A 26,563-nucleotide genomic window follows, 5' to 3' on the forward strand; every position below is an offset into this window, starting at 1 on the left:
TTTAGTAACACTTATTTTTTTCAGAAGATCTCACTTTTGAAAGCCTTATCGCAGAAAATCTTCTGGGTATGACTTTTAAAGATGGTCTGGACCAGTTAAATTTAGAAACATGTTAGTTCCTCGGCTGTGTCAGAACACAGAGAAGACTCCTGAAACAGGCGAACCACACACCAACACCTCACCAGCTGCCTGCAATACCACATCTCCACTGCTGAAGTTTATCATCTCACTAGTCCAATACTTAATATTCCCTAGCTCTGCATCAAAAACTAAGGATTTGAACATATCATTAGCTGTTCGCCTAAAGAGCTATATAAAATTAACCACAGAAGAGATTAATTTTGCTTCTTATCATGCACAGCACATTTTTTTATCTGCTGTTGAAAATAAAGTCTTTATTACACTATTCAAACTGAATGCTCAGTAGAAATGCATTTCCATTTCTTTCCCTGATAGTATTTCTGCAGTAAAAAGTAACGTGCTTCTATCAAAAGGTTACTATTAGCAAGAGCAGAAACAGTAAAGGATTCTAGGAGCAGCTGCATATATTGAGTTAGTGCAGCACATCTTTACAAAGGAAGTTTGTGCTGAACAAATACCATCAAGATTCTTACATAAAGAAGCTCCACTGAATGGCAGTCAAACAACCTAAACATAGAAGAAACCCAGGAAGACTAGCAGCAACTGAGTCCACGGAACCACAGAATACCAGGTTGGATGAGACCTCTAGGATCACCTGGTCCAGCCTATCTTGGCAAAGGCACCATCTAGACCAGATGGCCCAGCACCCTGTCCAGCCAAATCCCAAGCGTCCAGTGCTGGGGAATCCATCACTTTCCTGGGGAGATTATTCCAGCAGCTGATTGCTCTCATTGTGAAAAATTTTTCTCTTGTATCTAATTGAAATGTCCCCAGGAGTAACTTGTGCTCCTTACCCCTCATCTTTTCCATGTGACGCCTTGTAAAAAGGGATTCTTCATCTTCTTTGTAGCCACTGTTTAAATACTGGAACATGGTGATAAGGTCTTCACTCAGCCTTGAGAAGAAAAGGCTTAACAAACCCAGTTCCCTCAGCCTTTCCTCACATGGCAGGCTTCCCAGTCCTTTCATCACCTTTGTGGCCCTAAGTTGAACTGCTCTCCCTAAACTAACAATCCAATACCCTGAATTTCCTTCTCTTTGTTTGTGTGCAGGACCCATCCCTGCTGCCATGGATGGGGCATGAAATCACACTGATACTAAACAACAGTTACCAAAGGATCGACCCCAAGTTACCCTGAGTCACCAAAGTACTTGAAGAGCTGGCATTCATTCATTCTGGCTCACATGCCAAACCGGTATATGGAAACATCCATTTAACTTGCTGGTCAGGCTTCACTCATCTTAAGAGCTAAACTGTATCTCAATCTTTAGAAAAACTGTTTCTATAAAAAGATGGTGACTAGTGATGTAATTTTAAGCACATTTAATGGAACAATTCGAGCACTTGACTTGCAGAACAGAAGTCCATGATTTTGTAAACATGGTCCTTGTGAACATTATTTCAGAAACCCTTTCTTCAGTTGACCCTGCATTTGGAGCAATTACAAATAATCTCACGAGATGAGCAAAACTTCAAGACTGCTCCACTTCGAACATACTTTAAATTCTTAAATAGCAGATGACTGTCATCTACAGCAGACCAGCTGCGACACTACACAGTTAGACACAGCTTCACCTTGGACAAATGAGTCAAGTAGACATAACTGCTAAACCCTGAAGGAAGCTAATGCCAAAAAAAGTATAAGGCAATTTTATGTTGTGTAAAATGAATACACGAGGAAAAAATTAAATGCATAAATAAAAAGTTTTTCCCAAACCAGAAATATCTGGCAGACACCTTAACCCTCCCCCTTCTCTTTGGGGTTCCTATCACAGGCAGAGGCACTACCAGCCACATCTGGCTTTGATGACATAAACCTTCTAGATATTTTGTCTTTGTCCTTAAAGCTGCATGGAGCTTCACTGATTTCCCTTTCTTCCTCCAGCAACGAAAGCAAACTGCTACAAGTTAAAATGAGGAAACAACAGTAAAAAGAACTGGCCCCAAAAGCTGCACCGTTTCAGGAGATGCTCTGAATACAAATTCAGAAACAAAACTTTGTAAAGTTCTATACTTAAGACAAAAAAAAATTCCATGGAACTAATCAACACTTGACCATAACGGAGAACTGCTGTCAACAAGTCAGAACTGAACTTGTCTCAGCAGAGTTCCTACACTCAGCATCTTTTTAACCTGGTCTATTTGAAATATTTAATAGTGACATCATCTCAAATGAATAAAGAACAAAAAACCTTCCTCCCTTTAGCACCTGAACACATTCAGTTTCTGCACCTCATCTCAAGAGTGCCTATGCAAAGCTAAACAAGACACCACCTGTGTTCATTGCAGCCCAGTACACTTCATGCCTTAACCTCACCCAATCACTACCACTAAGACTAAAAAAAACTTGTCAATTTTTACCTCAGCTTCTGCATAAGAAAGTCTCTGCTACTTTCTTTCACAGTTCCAGTGCTTAAGCAGCCTCAGTGTGACAAAAAGAGTGTACCTTTAAAATAAATCCTCATTTACAAAACATCCTACCAAACCCTCAAAAATACCTTGCAACTCTTTTCTACATCAACATTAGTTTTACCAACAACACATTTTTAACCTTTCTGGAACACTGAGACCAGAACTTCACAGTAATACTTTTCTGTATATTTATCTACAACCAAGAACAACAGTGCTGATTTGTACTTCAAATCTCCACGTGCATCCTAGGTTCCTCCTCTTAAATGCGTAATGATGCATTTGGTTTTATGGAGAAAAGGGTACTGGGTGGCAGAGAGCACACTTTGCACTCGTGCCTAGGCTGCTAAGATATGTACACAGATCTATAAAGTTGGTGTCATTATTTCTGCCTCCCCCCCAGCAAGTTTAATCTGTAAGGACTTTACACCTACTCCCAGATTACTGATCTTAATGGAGTGCGAAATCTAACGCTCTTTTAGTAGAACTCCAGTAGACAATAAGCCAGCTACCTCTGACATCTGCAGGTGAGCCAGCCTTGAGGCATTTAAAGCCCAGTTTAACAAACGTGTATCTACAAAACTAGACTCCCAAATCTGTAATTTCAATGACTGAGAACAAGTTTGACAAGAACCATTGTCTAAGACAGACATGTTGACTGAAATGTAATTATACTATGGCCTTGCGAACAGAATTCCCTGTCAGTTTCCAATTTTGCCTGTGACTCACGACAGGAAACCTGGCTTACAGTTATGCAGGTTCTCTCATTTTAGACTTCTTTTTGAGTATTGGCACAAAACACGAACATTATTTCCATCTTCAGGAATCTTCCTGATACACTAGGGTGGTTTTTTGTTTGTTTTTAAAAATCAGCAAACGAGATCTCCTCCCTACAGGGACTGAGGGACACAAGTCCTGTTTCAAAATGTTTATTCCTAATAAGTACTGTTTTTAAGACATCCTCTTTTGCTACTAATGGACTGAAAAGCAGTTGATGCAACATAATCACGTACTTTTGCTCCTTTCAGGATGCAGGAAGAAAAGTTTTTATTGAACACTTATTTCTGCACCATTAACAACAATTTTATATTCACCCAGTAACAGGCTTATACAATTAAGATTCCTTTGGTTTCCAGATGTATTTGAACTCTTTATGTTGGGGCTTGACGACACAGAATCTTCCCTAGTATCTCCAGGTTCCATCATCAACTTTGTGTCTTAATTAATCTGCACTAATGAACTTCTATCCATATTGCTCCTCACATAAAACTACTTCAAGTTCAGTGGGAAGTGAAGGCAGTAGCTAGTAAGGGCCCTCAATCTGCCTTAGACCACTGCAACTACTCCTTACCCGAAGCCTCTTCAACTCAGAACAGTTCACACTTCCATGGTTTCACCTGAAACATCTTCCCTTTATGTACCTTCATTTGGCTTTGTAAATGAAGCTTTCTGACAAGAAAGTCCAGTCATCCTGCACCCTGTTCATATTGCTTTCCAGAACCTAAAAGCACTACCAAGAACTTCTGCCCAGCAAAACCCAATGGCAAGACTCACGCTACCAAAGCCTACTGAACCTAAATCCCATGGTAGTGGTACCTAGAGCACACTTTACAGTTCTTGAGATTACAGTAGGTCCTATCACTTTAGATTCAACAGTAGTACACATGTAGAATGAATCAAAATGGATATAACACTTCAAAGCTTCTCTACAGAAGCTAAACCAGACTTCAACTCCACGCTAACTCGTAAATTCAGACTAGCTTCGGTCAGAGCCACTCCAGTGCCCCTGACTAGTATCATCCATGGATACACGGACTGTAGAACTCTACAGAAAAAACAGTGGTTGGTGACTTCGCAATACAAATGATTCAGTAAGACAGTACAGGGACATTTGTTAGACACATTTATGCACAATTATACCTGTACATATGAACACATATTATGTGAATGATTTTTATGAAAAAGAATTATGTCCTGTAAATTCACCCAGTGGAAATCAAAGAACTTGTTCATACAACAGAACAGAGCACCTCTGTAGCACTGGCAGGTACTAGACCAGTTGGGTCCGCAGATATTTGTGAAACGTGAGTGGTGTTTAGAGTTGGCATCATCTGAAGGCAGTCATTCCACCCCCCCAACTGTTATAACAAATTTAAAGCAATACATAGCAAATGATGTAGCAAGTATATAATTTATAATTGATAATTAGAAGGGGAAATTTTTACTCTTCATGAAAGATTAAGGACTAGCCTGATTTAGCAAGCTAGTAAGAAAGCAGTCTGCTGAAACAGCTGCACAGCAGTGTTCCCTTCTGCTGCCACGGGTTCATTCACACATCTGGAACACCAGTTTCACCAACTCTCACATTTACCTGCCAGACCAGTCTGAACTAGAACTTCTAACTAAAACCAAACAGGGATGTTTCAAAGCCACAATCATTACAGTATTTTTCCCTAGCTGTACTGTAACTCACAGCAATACTCCAAATAAAGAAGGACAAATGTAAAGGCCATAGTATCTGCTTTTACAGGGACAGTAATTGTTTTGGTTTTCCAAGGGAGAAGACGACCTGCCAGAAGACATTTTCATCAAGTGTCTTTTAAAACTCATCTAACAGGCAACACATCTTTATGACTGGCAAGTCTACTCAAGAAGTCTGTGTACCTTCAGCATCACAAGTTATTTGCACCATTCTTTCCCCCTTGGCATAGTTAAGACTATGTAGGGTTAAAGACACTGAGTTGTTACACATCCTTTGAAGGGTATGTCTTCAAGAGGAATGACTGCAGACAAATGAGTCAAAAACATTTTTACTATCTGCATTTCTCCCTCTACTAAAAATATTAACGTGAGGTTGATCCAGTCCAGTAAAATTCCACAATGCCTATGGGTTTTTTTTTTTACCTCTTCTCCATCTCAGCCTACTAACAAGGACTCAAAAGAGCTTCAAAGCAACAGATTAGGACTAAAAAAAACCCCAGTTTATTTCAAGCAGCAGATTTAAGATTTCCAGAAAATACTCATTTTCTGATGTAGTTTAGCTTAAGTGGTTTTGTACAATCCTATTTTGCAAGGCACTGAGTCCATTTGCGAGACATAACTCCCAGTATTTGTTGTACAGAAAGACTACAACCTAATACTCAAACCTATTCATAAAAACAAAACCCAAACATTTTTATTAAAACCACTACTGATAGCTAAGTAGCAGACTCAAAGTGTCACTCTTCACGTAAGTTGGACAACACATCCACGAGTGCACAGAACTACACTTTCAGTGAAAACATGGACATTCTCGGGTACCCAGAGCTTCCAAGTTCACATCAGTACAAACCTAGGGTTCATACTCTAGGTTTCCATTTCAGAAGTACACAAGCAAGATATTTCATTTCAGAGAGGGCTTGCATAGCATATGCATATTACAGATACATACAATGAATAAGGACCTTAAGTGTATGGCAGGTGGAGAACCTCACATCATTCAAATGATAAACTAGAGAAGGAAGCTAAACCTTACAGTCCACACAAGCCACTTGAAGCAGTTTCCAAATAGAACAACGGATAAAAAAAAGGAAGAAAGTACCTCCTGTCCAGTAAGAAAGAGTAAGAGGTCTCCTTCTTCTTCTTCACACATGTGAATTTGGATCACTGTTCGAATGGCAGCCTCTAGGTAGTCTCTTTCTGGTTCTGGAGTATAAAATATCTCCACAGGATGGGTTCGACCAGGGATAGTTAGAAGAGGACAGTTATCAAAATAGATCTGAAACTTGCCAGCATCTAAAGTGGCACTCATAACAATAACCTGTAGGTTTGGAGGACCAAAAAAAAAAAAAAAAAAAAAGTTATTCCAAAGTTGAACAAGAATTTGTGAACTGTTATGTACACAGTATGCAAGAAACTAAAGTCAACTGTTGACGGTGACTTAAGCATGCTTTTATCACCTGAATACAGCACACTTGCTACAAAGGTCCAAAAAAATTCCTAGTCACATACGGAAATATTAAGCTACAATTATGTTGTTTCTAATATTTTCATTAATACAAACTGCATTAAGAATTTCCTAGGGTTATCTTTCCAATACACGCTATCATTAGATCAAAAACCAGTTGATATACTTTGGTTGATTACCAGCTAATGGTAAGCACACAGATACTTTATTTGGCATGTCTGCAACTAGAAAGAAGGTGCTGCTGGGTTTCATCATTACTAACCTTCAAATCAGATCTTTGTCTTACAACTTCTTTCAAAACTCCCATCAAAATATCAGTAGCCAGTGTTCTCTCATGGGCCTCATCAAGAATTATAACACCATAGCGCTCCAGCAAAGGATCATTCATTGCTTCACGAAGTAACATGCCATCAGTCATATACCTGAAAACAAACAAAAACAATTTAAACACAAATTTAATCTAGTAAATCTGATACAGAATCCTCTTCCGTATCATTCACTAGGTTGCTTGAACTAAGCTTTTAATCTACTTTTTTAAAAACAGAAACATCAGCAAATTATTTCCAACAAGATAACAAGCTCATTTTAAGTTTTTAAATAGGAATTACTGCAGAATATAAACAAAATCTGGGGGGGTGGGGAGAGCTTAAAAAAGGGGAGAGGAAACAAGGTTTAGCAACATTTGTAACTAGTTTGTAGACTATTACTGGCAGACTTCCAAGTGTACAATCAGAGACAGGAAAGGAGGGAAAAAACCCTCTGAAATCCTAGAAATATTATTTCTGCAATTGTTACTCCCCTTTTCTGTTTCCAGATCATCTGTTCAGTTTTTGCTTTTCCATCTCAGTTAAATTTGGTTTTATACATTAACTTTAACCCCAGCCTTCAACTACGTGTACAAGCATAAGAGAAGACATCTTTTTGATAGAAAAGCACTATTCCTTGAACCACACTATGCGGAATCCTTTTTAACTGAGCACTCTGAATGTCATCTGCAAATGACGTATCAAGTGGGCCTGGTTCCACCTACACAGCACAGGAATCTAGAACATCTGACAACTAAAACACTATGGATTGTGTCCCAGAGTCAGGTATAGGCCAGTTTTGAAACTCTGTGGTATTTCTCCTTATTAAACTACTGAACTTGACCACAATTACCCCGAGTAGGAAGATACCACAGACAAAGGTCAGTTGAATGCATGACAAAGGTCAGTTGAATGCATAACATGAAGAGAAATGGAATGCTGGAGGCTTTATTCTGAGTAGTCCCTTTATCATAAAAACACTTCTTCAGATCACCCTTTATGGAGCACCTGAAATTAATTTCCATGGGGTGCAGTGATTTTTATTTTTAAGGAATGACTCATTTTCAATTCTATTTCAATTCTACTAAAGCCCCATGTCCTAGGTTTCTCTCAGCTCATGCTATGGCTCCGCTCTCTTCCCGACTCAGACACAGAAAGTGCCTGTCCACATATTCATTCCCCTCCTCATTACTCCTTTCATAACTCTGCTCACATCCTTTACTACCCTGCAATTCCTCCCACCTCTGAGTAGGCTATGTTATATCTTTACCTGACAGTTGCCATACTTACTTCAAAATGGTTTTTGCACTACTGCAGTCTTCAAATCGAATTGAGTAACCAACCTCCTGGCCCAGCATGACATCCATCTCATCAGCAACCCGCTGTGCCACACTCATTGCAGCTACTCTCCTAGGCTGAGTACATGCTACTCCCCTCTTTGGTCCAGGTAATGAGCGCATGTAGTCAACACACCACTGAGGGATCTGTCAAGAATAAAATTCCATTTTAAACGCACTTCAAATATGCAGATGTAATCTGTAACCTTTGTATTGTATCAATACAATAGTAACCTTTGTATTGTGTCAAATAAAGTTAGTTATAACCTAAAGTTAGTTATACCTGTGGAAGCAAGGACAGGTAGCCTGGGAGGAATACAGAGAAATTGTTTGAGCAGCCAGGGATCAGGTTAGGAAAGCTAAAGCCCTAACAGAATTAAATTTGACCAGGGACAAAGGCAAGAAGAAAAGCTTCTATAGGTACGTCAGTGATAAAAGGAAGACTAGGGAAAATGTGTGTCCTCTCTGGAAGGAAACAGGGGACCTGGTTACCCAGGACATGGAGACAGCTGAGGTACTTGATGACTTTTTTGCCTCAGTCTTCCTGTGCAAGTGCTCCAGCCATACTGCGCAAGTCACAGAAGGCAAAGGCAGGGACTGGGAGAACGAAGAACTGCCCACTGTAGCAGGAGATCAGGGTCAAGGCCATATAAGGAACCTGATGAGGTACGTCTATGGGTCCTGAGGAAATGGGTGGCTGAAGTTGCTAAGCTACTATCCATCATATCTGAGAAGCTGTGGCAGTCCAGTGACATTCCCACTAACAGGAAAAGGTGAAACATAACCCCCTTTATTAAAAAGGGAAAAAAGGAAGACCTGGGGAACTACAGGCCAGTCAGTCTCACCTCTGTGCACAGCAAGTTCATGGGGCAGATCCTCCTGGAAACTATGCTAAGGACATGGAAACTAAGGAGGTAACTGGCAACAGCCAACAGAGCCTCACTAAGGGCAAATCATGTCCAACAAATTTGGTGGCTTTCTACAATGGGGTTACTGCACTGGTGGGTAAGAGAAGAGAAATGTCATGTACCTGAACTTGACCAAAACTTTTGACACTGACCCGCATGACATCCTTGTCTCTAAATTCGAGAGACATGGATTTGACAGATGGACCATTTGGTGGATAAGGAATTGGCTGGATGGTTGTACTCAAAGAGTTGCAGTCAATGGCTTAATGTCCAAGTGGAGACCAGTGATCAGTGGCGTTCCACAGGGGTAAGTACTGGGACCAATGCTGTTTAACATCTCTGTTGGCAACACAGACAGTGGGATTGAGCGCATCCTCAGCAAATTTGCAGAGGACACCAAGCTACGTGGTGCATTTAACACACCAGCAGGAAGGGATGCTATCCAGGCTAGAGAGGTGGGCCCATGTGAACATCATGAAATTCAACAAGGCCACGTGCAAGGTCCTGCACATCGGTTGGGGCAATCCCGAGCACAAATAGAGGCTGAGTGGAGAATACCTTGGGAGCAGCTCTGAGGAGAATGACTTGGGGGTGCTGGTTGGTGAGAAGCTCAACACGACCCCACAGTGTGCACTGGCAGCCCAGAAGGCCAATCATATCCTGGGCTGCACCAAAAGCAGCATGGCCAGCAGGTCGAGAGAGGGGATTCTGCCCCTCTGCTCTGGTGAGACCCCCCCTGGAGTCCTGCGTCCAGCTCTGGAGCCCCCAACATAAGAAGGACATGGATGTGTTGGAGTAGGTCCAGAGGAGGGCCACGAAGATGATCAGAGGACTGGAGTACCTCTCCTATGAGGAAAGGCTGAGGAAATTGGGGCTGTTCAGCCTGGGGAAGAGAATGCTCCAGGGACACCTTATAGCAGCCTTCCAGTACTTGAAGGGGGGCTACAAGAAAGCTGAAGGAGGACTTTTCACAACAGCCTGTAGTGTTAGGACAAGGGGTAATGGCTTTAAACTGAAAGAGGGTAGATTTAGATTAGATAGAAGAAAGGAATTCTCTACAATGAGGGTGGTGAGGCACTGGAACAGGTTGCCCAGAAAAGCTGTATAAGTCCCCTCCCTGGCAGTGCTCAGGCCAAGTTGGATGGGGCTTTCAGCAACCTGGTCTGGTGGAAGGTGTCCCTGGCTCATGGCAGGGGGGGTTGGACTAGATGACTTTTAAAGGTCCCTTCCAACCCAGACCATCTTACGATTCTAGATTTTTCATCCAGTTCTTCTAGTGAGTGGCTACAAAATACAGGCATCCCTTTGCTGATGAATAAAATGTAGATTAGCAATCAGCTTTCCACTGCGATATCAACTGCATGCACAAAAATATCCAAAGCACAAAGCAGACAGACTAGTTAGTTGGACCCAATGCCAATATATAAAGAATACTCATATTAATCATGTATGTAACTACCTTTGAAATTATCAAGGAAATACATCATAGGTTCACTGTTAGATCAGTACCTTATATGGATATTTTGAAGCAGCCAACATGTCACAAAGCAACCAGAATTAAAGTTAACACACAGAATTTTGAGATCTATAACAGTTCATTTTTTACAGTAAGTAAATTGTATTTTGTGGCTTTATAAACTAATTCTTATTAACACACCAAGCAAAAATAAATATTTTAGTGATATAAAAATTGTCTTAGCCAGGAACCATGACAAATAAAATGAATAAGTAATTAGTTATGCTAATTTGGTTAATCATTGTTCTTTTGAAATTTTATCAACGATATGAAACCCCTATGTTTTCCTTCCTATGTTGGCACTCATTTTACTTGTCAGTCAGTCTCCTGCTGTAGGAATATGGAAACAGTAAGAATCACCCAAAATAAGAAGCTTTATTGAGAAGAATTTCTAAGGTCAGTCACAGTTTGATGAAGATGGAATATTTTTAACATGTTCTCAGTGTGATGTCTTAAGAGGAGACATCTCCAGGCACAACTAGTTCCAAGTCTTGAATAAAATCCACCCCTCCTTACTAACTGGTTTTCAAGTATTCTTAAATGCTTACATTTACAGAGGGGGAAAAAAGTTTATACATTGCACCAATGCGGAAAAACAGGAACAGCAGTATAATTTAAACCAGAACAATTGTCTTCTACAATACTGTGTTTTCGCAGCAAAATGGGTGTAAGTGAACACTAAAACATACCCACAAGCAGACAAGTGTAGACTGTAATGAAAATAATGATTTTATTTTTTTAATTGAGAACATACTTCCACTATAAGTACAAAAAAAAAAGAAAGCAAAGACTATCAAAATATGACAGGAGACTACTAGACTGCCGAAGGGAACTCAAATTTCTAGAAATCCTATTCAAAACTAAAAATAATAGCAGTTCCTGAACACTTATAGCGTGTTCTTGAAACCCTATCCTGCAACACATACACACTCCCCTTACATGCAGTGTAGAGAAAGGAATCTGCTTCTCAAGTCGCCAATAAAAACTCAACTCCAAGCATATCAGGTGAAGCTTCTTAACTTCAAACAGAGCAACTCCTGAAATAAACTTCCTAACCGCAGGTCTGTCAGGCCACAGCAGCATGAAGTAAAAATAATTTAGAAGTGGTTTTCCAGTAAACAGCAAAACTGGCAGCACTGGTGTCAAATGAAAGAAAGGGTTACACAGACTTCAATGTGTTAAACTAATCTGGATGATCACCAGAATACTTTTCATCTCCAGCTTTAAAAGACATACAAACACTAGGAAAAAGGACTGTGTCATATTACATTTCTACTTCAGTTACGACTGGGAATATATCGAACACTTATCTGTTCCTTATAAAACTTAACTTTATGTTAACTCCACTGACAAACACCTCTACAAATCACCAAAACCCTTGACTTTCCTTAAGAAAAGCCATCTTCTCAATATCAAAAGCATGAGGAATAGCTTTAGTTAGCACCACTTAACCTCAAGGACTTCCTCACTTAAGACAGATTTTCAAATACAACCTCCATAAACATGAGGAGGTAGGGACTACACATACAGTGGCCTCCCAGATCAAAAGATAAATGCACTGAGGGCTGTTAAAGACTATTCCAAAGTCAAAGGAAAGTCATGGTTTTAAACGGATGCAAGGCAAGAGAAGGAAGAGCACTGTCCTGGCTTTTCTGAGCCACTTCAGTTTATTGAAAACATTATCTGTTAAAAGTTGTATGGTAGAATTCTCAGAAATTTCATTATTTGAAAAGGTGTCAGACTTTTACCCATATCAATCCCCTTGTGGACTGCAAGGACAGCAGGAGATTAAGCTATACTCAGAATCACCTCCCTTCTGAACTTCACCTGCCAAGAAAACTTGCTGACAAAGTGGTATCCCTTATGTCAACTGACATGCTACCCTTTATAGTTAAGGCTCTCAAGTGAAAGCAGATGCTACTCTACTCCTCCATCTACAGGAGAAATTTAAGTTACTGTATCAACACCACATACGATCCCACATTTAAAAGGAAGCGCATGTTGGAATTATAGCAAGTACTTAACCTCCTTCTAACAGAAATTTGGTACATCCGTTCCACCACTGAGCATATTCTGAGAGCATTTGAAGAAATCTGTTAACCTAAGTTTAAATTACACACCAAGACACCGCAAATACTGAAGACTTGAAAAGTAATGGTCTTGGCTTCCAATATACTACTTCAGTGCTTTGGGATTAAGTCTATGTGGAAGAAGACTTTTCTCAAAAGTTTTACTTCCTGTTGTTTCCACTGTCAAAGCCAATTGTTTCCAAACCTTGGTGGCCTACAAGACTAAATGGAAAACATGCACCTAATAATCAAGGAAGGTGCTTCACAATCAGCAGCTCACTCAAAAATAATATCTACTACTATATAGCCTTCTACTATCACCATGAAAGGTAAGATAATGATTTGGGAAGAACAATTCATTATATATTTCAAATAACGCCAACTTCATACCAATAAAAGCAAGCATAAATTGCTCATGTACACCTTCAGTTTGAGCATTAGAGGGTTTCTAAACCACAGATCATTATTTCTCTTGCTAGGATCAATGAATTAAAGGAGAAAAACAGCCACCCCTCAACTGGTTTTCAGACAGCACCTGATCACAAAAAGGATGTGACACATGCAAAACAAGATTTTCATTAAGTGGCAGCAGCATCATTTTCAGTGACACGTTACTACGGAGACACTCTTAATGGTTTCACAATGTATCTGCCACATTGTAAAGTGAGAGAATTCGGAGGAAGGAATGAAGCTTCCAAGACAGCTTACATGCTTTTGACAGCTTAAATCCCATTTTTAGGAAAGATGCCTTAGGTTTCTTTACCCCATTTTTTCTGGAAGGACTTCAGTAGTGAGACAATTTATGAAAAGCTTTATGCCTGGGGAATGACAGGATAGTAAGCTGTATTTGAAGTTTAAGTCATAGATATTAAAAACACACACCCTTTAGATCTTCAAATTCTCAGATCATACATTGAGAAATCTTGTTTCCATATAGGTAAGTACCAATTTTTTTTTTTACGTGACTGTTCAGAATATAGTTACTTAGAAGAGGTTGTATAATCAAACTTCTATATATTATTATATTCTATAAATTATTATAGTCTATAAAATCCTGGTCTCAATTTACACATGTTAAAAAATCAATACAGATAACACAATAAGGTACCTTATAAACAAGGCATTGGTTCCTAAAATTTGCAGCAAAAAGGGCATATAACTTCAAACATTTCAAGTACAGCTATAAAAGGTATCCAATGTACTACTGTGTCCTTCACATTTTCTGGATATCCGAATTTTATGACTAAAAATTTTTGTAACACTGTAAGTTAGCTATAATCCACTTTATAGACTAAAATATCCTTCAGTTTTTATTTTCTGCCTAGATAAAAGGAATTTATCAGGCTACAGAACAAAGAACTTTTTTACATCACTTTTCCACACGGATTTTAAACAGCAAGACAGGGGACAGCTAAAAGTTTTGAGCATGTTTGTCCTGCTATAAATACACAGTGGTGTTCCTTATGGCTTAGATCTTTCCTGTTTACTGGTCCCCAAAATTTTTCCTAAGGGTTAAGGAGGCTCTGCAGACCTGTTCTCACTTTTCAGTGCTGAGGAAGACTTTTAAAGCCATGAATCCACAGGAAAACTGATTTTAACTGCAGCACTGGAAAGCTGTATGACCTCTGAGAAGTTTCAGTACCAAGGAAACACAAGTCACTTCCTGTTAAGTTTGATAACACCAAAATACGATCCAATCAGATGTCAGAAATGTATCTAAATTCCCTTTAAGTTCCTATTTGTAGCAGTAAGTTTCATAAGACACTAACAAGTCCTAATTTCTGTAATTTTTTCCCACCTTCCGGCTGCTACCTACACAAACAACTAAACTACAGATGTAAATTTGGAACCATCACTTCAGTCCGTGGATCAGTACACTTCTGTGTAGCCATTAAAATCTCATCTTCCTTTACAAAACAGATAACTACCAATCATAAAGCCTATCATAAGTAAGGGCCAGAGAATGGACTTGATTGTGAAAGGGGAAGACGCTGAAAGATTCTTCTCATTTTTGTATTCATCAAGCAAATCAAACATGCATCAAATTAGTTTTGCTCACAATTTGTGAGGTGTTCTTACACAATGAATTTCAAGAAACCAAAGGAAGTTTCACCCACACACACACAACTTGTAACAGTCTCAACCTGTAAAAAAAAATACTGTCATATAGATAAGAACTCACCTGTGTTGTTTTACCAGACCCAGTCTCTCCAACCAGCACAAATGACTGATGCCTAATCAAAATATCTGTAAATCTTTCTTTATATTCCCAAACAGGAAGTTGTAGCCTTTTTTTCAGGATGTCATAATATCGTGGTGTATGTGGCAGATTTGTGAAAGGGTTAATACTGTGTGGAATCATTGCTGGTTTTATAGTTGGTAACCCAGCAGCCGCATAATACGAAGAGTTAGATGTAGGTCGCAAATCTTTTTCCTTGTCCCTTTCTCTGTCACGATCTCTATCTCTGTCACGATCCCTGTCGCGATCTTTAGAACGATCATCACGGTCCCTGTCCCGGTCACGATCTTTCCTAAAATGAGTTAAGAGATACAGCAGAAAATGAGATGTTTGAATATTTAAATACAGAGTAGGAATTTAAATACAAAGCAATTTTAAAGGTATCTAGTACCAAGTGGGTATAAACCAGATATTTTAAAAAGCCTTGCAAACAGCTACCTGGAAGGAGAAGCGTCAAAGAGTAATGGTATATGATGCATACTCAATATTAAATATATATAGTTACATTCACTGTACACAAGCACTGCCACAGGTCATCTTACTACAGGCAAGACTGAAGAAAGCCATCACGAAGAGAGCATCATCTTAACCCTCTTCATTTAATGACTGTAAGCAATCAGCTGTACATTCTAGACTTCTCTCACAATTCTTCCCATCCCTACTTGATACTGCTGCAGAAAAATAAGCTTTGTAGGGGTTTTTTTTTCCCCAAAGTCTTCCATACAATTCTGACTCGATCAACTCTGACATACAGGTTAAGTCTGAAACTTAGATGTAAAAAGCCACTACAGTTCACCTCTGAAAAGACCCTTCTGATCATCAAGTCCAACCATTAACCTAACACTACCAAGCTGTATCATCTTCTCCAGTATCACCTACTACCATACACTTAAAACAAGCAGCATTTAAGTATTCCTATTCATTCCAAATATTGAGTCAAAAAAAGTTCATTGCACTTGCAAAAGAAAAACAGTCTAATTTTCACCACAGTTACCCACTCAAATTTCAGTCTCTGGCCTCAGTCCTAGCAGCAGTTTCTGATTTTGCAAATCCACGTGCTTTTTCTTGCACATGATCCCACTCTCCCTATGAGCACTGAAACACTTGCAAAGAAATCCCCAGTTTGACCCAAAGAACTACAGATACATGCTTTTAATAAAAAACCCCAAACTTACACTAATTCAGCACTTTGAAATGAGCCCTGTTTTACAAAAACACTCCACCACATTTTAAACTAGTGTAAATCAAAATATTAGTAGCATCTTTGCCTGCAAAACTGAGGATATCCTCAGCTTCAGCTTCTTTTGTGCATTACGTTAACTGGAATCCTATCAAAAAGGCAAGAAAACAAGCTAAGTTAACATCAGCTTTACAGTAAATGCACATATAAATATTTTTAGGAACAGTCATGGAGGGAAAACAAAATCTCCCTCTCTTCTTTAGCAGCACTCAGGCATGCCTGAAAGAGTAGAGATCACTTCTAAAGAAAACTGTTGGCCTGCACGCCTCTCCACAACTGCTTTGTTTTTCCTTAAAACATGCAGCTGGCATTCAAATGTAACTGGTTAAGTAATAAGCAAACTCTTACCTACAGTGAAGATGAAGTAATTAAGAGCTTAGTCCTAATTCTATAAATTTTAATTCATAATGTGCTACATGTTGGAAACAACCAACACTTGTTCTTGTATAAATGAATGTAATCTGTGCAGGCTGTATTTCCCCCGCCCCTCAACACTTCAACATATTATGGCTACAAAGGTTGTCACAGTAAGTTTGTTTGTTTGTTGTGTTTTGGGTTTGTTTTTTTTTTTAAGACAACTTCTTTTAACACAGCCCACTGAAAATAAAGAAGGATTACAAAACACAGTTTACTGTCACTTAGCCAGGGTAAAATGCAACAACCTGGTAACACCTCACTGAAGGGAAGAATAAGACACACTACTTATAGGCGTTTTTTGGGGTTTGCATGTGTGTGCTTCTGAAGGATGTTTATTCTTCACTGGTATCTAGTCAAAGTGTAAAAACCCACACCAACAAAACATACTGCTCCACAGCCATCTACTTAAGCAGTATGATGTCAGAAGCTTCTACATCACGGATCATCAAGTGTATCTTCAGCTTTGCTTCAGCCTCACATAAACCAGCTCTACTGCTAAAATGAACAGACCCACGCTGTCGCCAACCCTCCCCACGTGTTGGTACCAGCATTTCAATGGCCTTGTGAAGAACAAGTCCTCCCCAGACCCCCTCCACCAACATTAATTCTAACTCAGATCAGTTCTCTGATCTGGTCTCCCAAACACGTTCAGCACAAGGGAGAGGGGAGCACTGTCGTCTTCTGTGTTGGTAGCAACTTGTGTGGGCTTAAAGCCTAGATAAAAATACCATCTCGAGAACAAGGCAGTGGATTAAATGGACCACAAACACAACCCAGAATGGAAAGTCCTGTTAATCCCCCATTTCTCAGTTTCCTCACTGAACTCTTATAGCTGTTTAATCATACAAATAAGAAAACAAACCTATCAAGTTCTCTCTACATTTCATAAGTAAAAAAACCCCAGGTTAATCAAGACAGTTATGTCTCTTTTTTGTTTTAAAAAAGAAAGAGAAGTGGGAGGCAAGCAGATGTTCGCAGAGAAAAAAAAAACAGCATACAACACATCCTCCAATTTACTCTCTAATACTTAATTTATAGCAGCACTTCCCCACCCCCCCACCCCAAAATGTTTCCCAGTCTCCCGTTATTATTGAAATTTAGCAGACACATCCAGACTCTTTTGGTAAAGAAAAGGGGAATGACAGTTATGCTGCCATATGAATTTAGTAAACTTTCTAAAAATGCAACTTGGCAGTTCTTAATTTATAAATTGTCCCGCTGAGGTTACTTTTCATTACTGCAGAGAAGATTCATCTCAAACCCAGAAATGAACAGTACAAGTATCATGATTTAATCACATTTGTCCTATGCCTCAATCTCATAACAGCCTCCATAATCGGAAGCGGTTGGGGTTTTTTTGCTTTGTTTTTTCAAGTGGTCTGGTCTGCTATTTGCTTTCACTTCCTTATGTCCACACATATATAACATACACACAGGTGGACACAAAAGAACACTGTGGCAATCGCTAAACTGGAAGATGAAAAGTACATAAAAAATAAAGTGTAAACAAAGGGCACAAGGTAAACCCACTGATCATCACAGTGAAAGTCTAAGCACATCTAATAGAACATCAGTGGTTTTTCTCCATTACCAGAGATGGCAATAGTTGACACAAAAAAGCCAATACAACTAAAGGAGGATTTCTATTTTATACATAAAAAAACAAAGTACAATTAGTCTGATTTATACATCCCACTAACACAGTAACTGTCATATTACACAACAACTGAAGCTGGGAAAAAAAATTAATAGATTTTAAATGGTATGTATGCAATACACACAAACACTGTAATCAAAACCCTTCTATACAATTTCCATTTTTCCAAAGTTTTTTACTTCATAGACGATACTTCAAGACTAGAAGAAAATAGATGTTGTGCCAATGCTTAAGGCTCCACCAACAATTACAAGCCTGTTGGCCTAGCATCATTGCCATGTAGAGCCACACATACCAATACAGGCCTTAAATTAAAAAGGAACTGAAAAAACCCAGGGCAACTTGATACAACTTTCATATTTCATCAGGTGGTCCAGTTTGAATGCAAGATAAACTACTATTCTGCATGTGAAGTGATAACCATCCAAGGAGCTAACTCAGCTTAATCCAGCTTCAGAACCAACTAAATTGCACAAAGGCACACTCAGCACAGAGGAAGACGTACACACACACGCTATTAACAAGAATCTCTCTGTGTACCTCCCTCACAGCCTTCCATAAGCTGTAAAACCAAACCAACCCACAAAAAAATCAAGACAATGTAATGTTAATGTGGCTTGTGCTACACAAATGAAGATTTCAAGTAACACTGGAAATAATCATGCTCAATAATTAAGTTTATAGTGACTTGTTCTCAGTCCTATGCCATTTAACACTTTTATTGGCAGAGCAGCAGGGGACAAAGAAGAGGCACAAGACCTGCACTTGCATAGATTTTAAGTGCCATAAAGGTCAAAGACTTCTGGTTAAAAAGTTCTACCAGTGGTGGGAACTGATTACAGTATATACAAAATACAGTACACACAAAATGGTAAGAGATAAGGTTGACAGTAGTCAGTAAAAAGATGCCAAATAATAAAACCATACCAAAACTACAAAACCAACCAACATACAAAGAAATACTGACCAGTGATTATCTTTACAACCATCTCTTTTTGTACATCTCTATGTACAAAAAAGCTGCACATGTACAACTTTTCTGTATACACAGAAGGGCTATTTCAACTTCTGGCAAATCATGCAAAACTGTATTAAAAGAGACAAATACCTCAATACATTTATTGCAAAAAGTAAGATTATGTTGATTCTACATACAGGAAATAGAAGTTCAATAATAAACATTCAATTTTGTTCAGCAGAGAACAACACATTAAACTCTAGGGGCTAGAAACCGAAGCTATACAAGCTCACTTTAAAAAAAGAAAAAAAAAAAAGAGGGCAAGTTTCGTACAGACCGTTTATCAGTGAACAGTAACTGCTATGGCAGACTTGTAGTTATTGTAAGCTTTGAGAACAAGACTAAGTATTCTTCTCAAATACATACTCTCATCCAAAACAATGCTGCTGGACTTCAAAAATGGATTAATTCACTGAAGTCTTTTGTGCTCCACCAAAAAGGCCCGACTAGATAAACATCGTGTTTATTTGTGTTCCTTTAGACTTCAGGAATTTACCTGAAAGAGCCTTCCCCTCCACCCCAATTAGAGGGCAAGAGATTATGCGGAGAAGGCCCTAAAACAGCTGCGTACAGAAGGACAGCGCCGAGGTATTGTCTGTGTTCCTGAAGTTTCATTAGTCTTAACGGCAATCCCCTAAAGCTCGCCCGGTACAGTCCCAAAACTTCAACCTCTGCAAAACCAAGGAAAAAATACAACCTCTCCCCTGGCCCCTACCCCAAAACCCAGCCCACCATCGATTCCTACTCAAGCCAGGCATATGCCTGCCGGTTGCCGAGCGAAAGCCGTTAACAAAGGAATAACGCTCCTACCAGGCCACGCACCCATCACACAGGCGGGGCAAACCTCACGCTGACTTCTCGGACCACATGTGCCAGCCGTCTCAAGCCGGAGAGGGGAAGAACGAACCAAACCAGACAGAGAAGGGGCGGGGGGAGGGGACAGAAAGCAACGCAGATCGAGAGGAGCAGAAGACAAAGCCGGGCGCGGGGGAGCGGGCCGAGCAGCGCGCCGCCCCCGGCCCCGCCGCCATCCCCGCCGCCACAGGGGCCCAGCCCCGCTCGCCCGCACCCCTCCCCATGCCGCCGCAGGATGCTCTCCCCGCCCGCCGCCGCCATCCGTCTCCTCCGCCCCCAGCCCGACGGAAAGGCCGGGCCCGGGCCTAGCGCTCCGGGGAGCCGCCGAGGCTGCCGGGCCTGCCCAGCCGGGGCGGCGCCGGCGGGGCTTCGCTCTCTCCTCCCCCCCGCACGGCGGCCGCCGCGCTCCCCGGGGAGGCCCAGCCCCGCCAGCAGCGGCCAGAGCCGGGGATGGCGACCGGATTGCGCGGGGGCCGCCGCAGGCCGCGCTCCACCGGGCCGGGCCCCGCCGCCCCTTACCCGTCGGTGCTGCGCTTCTTGCTGGAGCTGTAATCGTCCCCCAGATCGAGGCGGTGGCGCTTGGACATGGCGGCGGGGCCGGGGGCGGCGGGGCGCGCTCTCCGCTCCTCGAGCAGCAGCGGCGGCGGCGCCGCGAGGCCAGGCACAGCCGCTAAAATGGCGGCCGGAAGGAAGCGCCGCGGCCGCGCGAGGCCCTGGCGCGCGCGCGCGCGGGGCTGCGGCGGGAGGGGGAGGAGGGCGGGAGCGGTCGTCATGATGGCGGCAAGAAGGCCGGGGGCGTGCGGGACGGGGCCGCTCGGGGGAAGCGGCGCCGGGCCGCCACAGGGCCCTTCCGCGGCCGGGCCCCTGCCCTTGGTGCCCGGCGGGGAAAAAACCCGTTCCCGCGGGCCGTTCTGCTCCGCCGGGCAGGCGTGCGGTGGAACGGGAGTTTCCTCTGAGGGAGTTTAAACCAGGGCAGCTGTCGTAGCAGACACCTGTTTTAGGCCATCGCAGATTTCCCTGGCGGAAAAAAGCCAACTCTGACGAGTCACCTGCAGCAGCAGAAATGGTAGAAAACCGGGGACATTAAAGCTACGCGCTGTGAAAAGCACATCCAGCCTTTAACTCCTCCGACGTCAACAATAAGCGTTCATGGCGGTGCGTTTCACGAGGAAGAAGCTGTAGCTGTCTTCCGAAGGCGCAGAAACACAGTCACTGGGTTTTGCCGCCTCCCCTGCGGCTGGCCCGCCGTGCCCGTGTCAGACAACCGGCCCTAAGACCAGCACCAGCACGCCCGCCGAGTTCTACCTCTCATGTCTTCTCAGCGTGAGCACGGCTACAGCGGCGTTTAGTAGCACAATTCCTGAAGAGAAACAAAACACGTAAGTTCAGGCACCATTTCCTCACTACGGTTAGGTTTTCCTGGCGCAGTTACTTCATTATTTTTGACACTTCCAGCCAGAAGCAGAAGTCTGCATGCTTAAGCCTGGTCCAGAAGAGCTGGTCCTCAGAGTTGTTTGTTGTGCCCCTGAGCAGTGTTCGCCAGATCCTACCACCCTCAGCACCTTTTAAGAACTGTGTTATCTGTCCACACAAGCAGAGCTTGTCCACTAACTGAAGGCACAGCAGAGCCTGGGCAGGAGGAGATGAAGTCACAGAATCACAAAATGGTAGGGGTTGGAAGGGACCTCTGGGTCATCTAGTCCAACCCCCCTGCCGAAGCAGGGTCACCTAGAGCAGGCAATGGGATGCCTCTGGCGGCCATGTCTTCAGGTCAGAAGCACAGCTAGCGCTCGACTGACCCGCCTTGGCTCTCACACAACAACTTCCTTCAGCCTCTGCTGCTCCCTCCCAGCACCAAGCCTCAGCAGCTGCCTTGCCTGCCATTGCAGTGCCCTGATCCTTCAGCACAGCTCATAAAAGCCAGTTTACAAGAGCTTGTGGAAAGGCAGGAGGTGCTGTTCTTGATACTTCTGACAGCTATTTGAAGAACATCAACCGTTACACATTCTGTTCTCTATTCCTCCCCTCTCCATCCCCAGTCTATTTCATGCTCCTTCAGCACCACTGTAGTGATTTAAATTCATACCATAGACAATTAGGTTTAAGACAGAAATTGAAAGCGCTGCCGTCATATCGGTATCTCTCTTCATCTGGGTACATTTGTTGAAAAACATGTGCTTTGCAAGGCTTGCTCCCCATCACTCCTCACAGTGCTTCTGCCAGAGATGATCACAAGCTTTGCTGAGCAACTTGCGTGAGCACTCGCTCCCTAAGCATTTTGGTCAAAGGAATTGCGTTAGTTCAGACATTTTAAGTAATAATTTTTTCTTAACACTATCTGTCTGTGAGAGCAAGGGAGCATTCACATCAATGGCTCAGCTAACAAATACAAAAGTGGTCAGTAAAGCTCTTCTAGCAGCAGTGACCTGTTCCACGAGTACAGCCAGCTCAGCAAATGAGTGTTTGTACATAGCTTCATGTTTCAAAGATTTTCTGGGATTACATCAGTATAACTACTAAAATATTTTGTGTAGACAAGTCCTTAGAGTATGTTCTTTAATAGAAGAGCATTCCTGTCCCTAATTTTAGATAATAAAACAAAATAGCACCCCTATCTCAATTGTGGAGTACTAAATGCTAGTGTAATAAAAATAACATTTGTCTGCTTAGAGCTATCAACTGAAATAATTATTCCTGGAAAACTGGATTTTGAGCTTTCTATGTGAAACTGGAAGTAACATCTATGAACATCTATGTCAGAAGTTACCAGAGGATAAGCATTACGGGATGTCTATCTCTATCCCGAATATCGAGCTTATTCTTTGTGGTAGTGTACACAGAGCTGTGTTCTCAGAACGCACCTGAGGGAAGGCTTTCTACACATCTCCCCATGTGGATTTTAAATGATGGCGTTCTTAAACAAAAGTAAATGATTATTGAAGTAGAGTGTTTGAATAGCACACATTTAGCTTCTCAGAGAAGGGAGGGAAAAAAAAACCAGTGGCTAAGTCTCCCTGGAAAGTGGGAGAACAGGGGAAGAAGACAAAAGCATTACGTGCACTAGTTGGGATGAGCAGCTACTGCTGTGGGGTTCTCAGAAGGCAGCCACTGTCCAACACCAGGAGCCTGGAGAGCTCTGCTGCTACACATTCCAGATCTTCGTTGCTTCTCCCTGTGCACAGCAGCATAAAGCTACTTGTGGTCTTGCTCCAGGTTACCACATGGCCCACACCAGGGAAGCTTCTGCTTTAGGAGGTGGGAAAAAAGAGCAGCTATCCTAGCAGGTGTGAGATCTTAGGCTATACCTCGGCAGCAAATGGAAAAAATGAAGGAAGGAAGATTGTGGGTTAGTTGGGGTGAGCAGCTACTTGAGTGCTGCGCCCCAGACTGATATCCCACATACTAGTTCACTCTGTTAAAAATACTTTGCAAACTCCTGAACTCATCCTCCACCCAGCCGTGCTTTGAGCTATACGACTGCATAATAAACGATCTAGTCCCATCCCAAAGCATTTACAATGTAAGGCCTTCATCCTGCAAGTGCACACATGCCTTATTTTACTAATGCAAATAATCCTTTTAACTTCAAAGGGATTACTAAGAGTAGCAAAACTAAGCATGTAGGTAAGCGTTCGCAGGATCATAGCCGAAATATAAGATGAGACAAGAGAAAGAAAGGTTGGGAAGCACAAATTGACATAATGACAAAGTGATAAGTATTACGTCAAAAGCCCAGAGGATGAAAGGAATGTGTAAAATAGGGCATACTTAAGCATATTTTCTGCCTTTTCGAAGGCATTTGTTAAGTAAGAGGTTTTTGTATTCCCCCGCCCCGTCTTTTATACCCATCTGCAAAAACGAACATCTTAGATTACTGAAACACGAGTCATTTATGAGTTGCCATTTGACTATCTATTCTTCTACTCTCCATTTCTTACCCTAGTTTTAAAAAATATACTCATTGGTATCAAAATCCTCTTAGCCAATTTCCACTGAGTATTTCTTTGCTTTTTGTATGGGCATAATACTTACTATGCTATTTGGGCTGAAAGGAGCATTAGCATCTAAAACTGAAACAATGGCTTAGGAGAATAACATAATCTCTAAAATATTACATTTTCTTTTTCTGATTGTGCATTGCATGCTCCCCAAAAGAATAAAGATGGGTCTTAGAGAAGCCGTAATTCAAAGACCTACCCTGGATCAGGTAAGGTTTCTGACAGAGAAGTCTAGTGTCAAGGTTGAGGATATTATTGCCTGTAGCCAATTGCTTCACCCCTGTACTCGAGATTACCAAGTCTATAAAAGGCAGAAAAATGAGATCTATCCAGTCTAGCATCGTAGTTGAAACACACCTTCTTCACTGGCTTGAGCTAAAACAAGGGATGGTGACCTGAAACCGCAAACTGCTACTGCAATGGAAGCCATAATAATGAGCAGAGCTGTAAGACAGACATCTAGGAGAGGTTAAATCTGCTAAAGCCTGTGTGTTAGAGCCCTAAAACCTCCTTTGTAGTGCATATTTCTTTTATGGCTGGCTGGCTTTCGGTAGACCCTAAGCCCAATACCATGGCCACCCTTGCACTGCCAATGTATATATGTATTTTTTAATAGTTTGCTTTTAAAAACAAGTCTAACACCTATTTTTAATAAATCTACAAAACATGATATTAAATAATTTCCTGCAAACTAATTTAAAAATATTAAAACTGGAAGTATTTCTGATGATTATCATTACAATCACTGTTTTAAAAGTATAAATATATATATATAGAAATGGGTAATACTCTTCAAGGAGCCTTAAATGCAAATGCTCATCACAGACAAGCTCTCATGCTGTCCTCCCCCACCAAGCCCATGTGAATAAATGGATCTTATCCTCATGTTCTGTCGTATCATCAGAGAAAGAATCCTTGAGACAAGAACCCACAATCAGAGTATGTTTAAAAATGTCAGACTTCCACATTTTTCAAATTTAAAAATATGAAGATGAATACATGAACTGATCTCAATTTCTGCAGCGAAGAAAAGAGGCAGCTTCTCTATAATTACAGAAACTAAACTTTGCAACACTTCAAATATATATAAATCAACACTGAATTGCTCTGGGAAGTACACTGCAGGAAGCCAGCATGGCAACAGCAGTATTGCCAAGACAGCAAACTTGATCAGCCACAGAGACACTGAATTTTGTGAATGGTTATTAAATGTTATCCCATACAGAACACATCATTGTAACCAAGTCTGCAGGTCAAAAAGGTCTGAATGGTTTTGGTAAAGTTTCATAAAGAAGAAAAAAGAGAGAGAGAGGAGAGAGAGATTGCAGTTGTTGTATCTACTAGAACATTAACCGGAGTGACAAATCCCTTTTTAAAACAGACCCCATTGACCAGAAGGAAATACCTTCTTGTAGACCACCAGCTGCTGTTCTAAGCCTCTCAGTCACCTGCTAAGGCCTTATGGTCACCTGGAGTACCCTCCGAGAAACCTTACAAGAGCAGACATTCATTATGTACTTTGAATGTAAGCTGAAGGAAGGAGCAGTGTAAATACAAAAGACCACCCCTGAGTAAATTAGGTTATACATCCAATTTACAGTTATTATATACTGAATGTACATGTTGTTCTGTTAACTTTTAGGTCTTAGTGGTTAAAGTGGCATTGTTTTAATATCTTCCACATTCGGAAACATCTGAAACTACAGGGTAATAGGTTGTATGTGAAGGCAGTTTATCTTTTAAGCTCCTTACAACCTGGCTGCTTTCTAGGCCAAGTCTGAAATCTTGGGAGAAGCTCCCTAAATATAAGGTGGTTTTAGGGAGCAGTAACTATTTCATGGGGAACTGTTTTAAAGTCAGAGAAGACCAGAATTTCAGTCTTGTTGTTTGATTCTGTGCTAGAATATTGGAAGAAGAACAAATACAAGTTTTACAATTGGCACTTCTTTTGTGAAGGTCTGATTCTTTCTTGTATTTTCTTTGCAAATTTTTCACATCAGCAGAAGGAAAAAATGTACTACACTGGTATATATTTTTCATTCCTTTTCTACTGAGTGCAATCGTCTCTTCCTAACTATTGCATTAGCTCCTCAAGACTTTTTTTTTAAGTTCTCTCTTTAATACAATTTGTAAAACATTAATATTCATGCCTAAGATTAGGCATGCTGGACCTACCAGTGGTACATCTTCACTCTGAGGATCTGCTTAAGTATTAGGAAATTTATTTGCTTAGTTTCTGCTATCTATGTAGAGCATACACAGTTTCAACACGCTGATTACAAAAAGGCTAGTGAGCAGTGAAATATGTGATCTAATAACCTCTACTTCATGGGCTACTAACATCTGCAGTGGTAAATACTAATCCTTGTCTTCATAATAAGTTCCGGACTACTTAGAAAATAATAATAGTAGAAAATTAAACACACTAAAAATCTATCATATCCTAGAAAGATTTTGTAACAAACCATAAACATTAACAACCATATCCTTCCACACTGGGCCCAATT

At 41.1% G+C, this 26,563-nt stretch overlaps 1 protein-coding gene across 1 annotated transcript in view; it reads right to left on the minus strand.

Annotated features, from left to right (window-relative positions):
• Window positions 1-20,741, minus strand: part of DHX15 (DEAH-box helicase 15) — a 46,635-nt gene extending 25,894 nt beyond the window's left edge. The window contains exons 1-5 of the mRNA XM_075420642.1: window positions 20,578-20,741; window positions 14,815-15,163; window positions 8,093-8,286; window positions 6,760-6,919; window positions 6,132-6,350 (exon numbers count right to left, since the gene is read on the minus strand). Of these exons, the coding sequence (XP_075276757.1) occupies window positions 6,132-6,350; window positions 6,760-6,919; window positions 8,093-8,286; window positions 14,815-15,163; window positions 20,578-20,645 (990 nt within the window). The 5' untranslated portion in view covers window positions 20,646-20,741. The remainder of the gene's footprint in view (window positions 1-6,131; window positions 6,351-6,759; window positions 6,920-8,092; window positions 8,287-14,814; window positions 15,164-20,577) is intronic.
• Between the last annotated feature and the right edge of the window lie 5,822 nt (window positions 20,742-26,563).

The sequence above is a fragment of the Opisthocomus hoazin genome, chromosome 5 (genome assembly GCF_030867145.1).
Source record: "Opisthocomus hoazin isolate bOpiHoa1 chromosome 5, bOpiHoa1.hap1, whole genome shotgun sequence".
In the NCBI taxonomy this organism is placed as follows: Eukaryota; Metazoa; Chordata; class Aves; order Opisthocomiformes; family Opisthocomidae; genus Opisthocomus; species Opisthocomus hoazin.